This window comes from Pyrgilauda ruficollis, unplaced genomic scaffold (genome assembly GCF_017590135.1).
Source record: "Pyrgilauda ruficollis isolate IOZ18807 unplaced genomic scaffold, ASM1759013v1 scaffold6517, whole genome shotgun sequence".
NCBI classification, from domain to species: Eukaryota; Metazoa; Chordata; class Aves; order Passeriformes; family Passeridae; genus Pyrgilauda; species Pyrgilauda ruficollis.
Window position 1 is genome coordinate 1 of NW_024528286.1, and position 882 is coordinate 882.

At 47.7% G+C, this 882-nt stretch overlaps 1 protein-coding gene across 1 annotated transcript; it reads right to left on the bottom strand.

Moving 5' to 3' along the window:
* Positions 1 to 228: 228 nt before the first annotated feature.
* Positions 229 to 711, bottom strand: LOC121362647 (POU domain, class 2, transcription factor 3-like). Its single transcript, XM_041484314.1, has 2 exons — positions 572 to 711; positions 229 to 476 (listed from the first exon to the last, which is right to left on the bottom strand). The coding sequence occupies exons 1-2, from the start codon at positions 693 to 695 to the stop codon at positions 361 to 363; spliced, it is 240 nt and encodes a 79-aa protein (XP_041340248.1). The 5' UTR covers positions 696 to 711; the 3' UTR covers positions 229 to 360.
* Between the last annotated feature and the right edge of the window lie 171 nt (positions 712 to 882).

Consider the following 882-nt stretch of genomic DNA (forward strand, 5'->3'; position numbering starts at 1 on the left):
CCATGGATCCCATTGATCCCATAGATCTCACCCTATAGATCCTATTGATCCCATTGATCTGATCCTATCGATCTGACCCTATAGATCCCATTGATCCCATGGATCCCATTGATCTGATCCTATAGATCCCATTGATCCTATAGATCTGACCCTATGGATCCCATGGATCCCGTAGATCCGATCCCACAGGCTGTCCATAGGGGATCAATAAGTGATCAATAGGGGATTTATCGATCCGTAGGTCCCACCTGCGTCCCTCAGCCAGGTCTCCAGCAGCGGTTTCAGCTTGCACCGGTGCATTGTGGGATAGCTACGGGTTCCTATTGATCCCTGGGGGATCCATGGGTGATCCATGGGTGATCAATAAGTGATCAATAGGGGATTTATCGATCCGTGGGTCCCACCTGCGTCCCTCAGCCAGGTCTCCAGCAGCGGCTTCAGCTTGCACCGGTGCATTGTGGGATAGCTACGGGTTCCTATTGATCCATGGGGGATCGATGGGTGATCGATGGGTGATCAATAAGTGATCAATAAGTGATCAATAGGGGATTTATCGATCCGTGGGTCCCACCTGCGTCCCTCAGCCAGGTCTCCAGCAGCGGTTTCAGCTTGCACATGTTCTTGAAGCTCAGGTTCAGCGCCTCGAAGCGCGAGATCGTCGTCTGGCTGAAGTCGTTGCCGTAGAGCTTCCCCATGGCCAGCCCCACGTCGCCCTGGAACGGCAAAAATTAACCAAAATTAGCAAAAAAATAATTAATTTTTTTTTAAAAAATTCTCCCAAAAAAACTAAAAAAATACTGAAAAAAAACCCCAAAAAACCAAAAAAAAATCCTCAAAAAACCAATAAAAATCCTCAAAAAACCCCAAATTTCTGCTTCCCCA

What these genes read in the sequence shown, in the direction of transcription:
- LOC121362647 (XM_041484314.1), bottom strand. Translation starts at nt 695, where the DNA reads ATGGGGAAGCTCTACGGCAACGACTTCAGCCAGACGACGATCTCGCGC. An exon ending in GACCTGGCTGAGGGACGCAG is followed by an intron (nt 477 to 571) that starts GTGGGACCCACG and finishes ATGGATCAATAG; the next exon opens with GAACCCGTAGCTATCCCACA.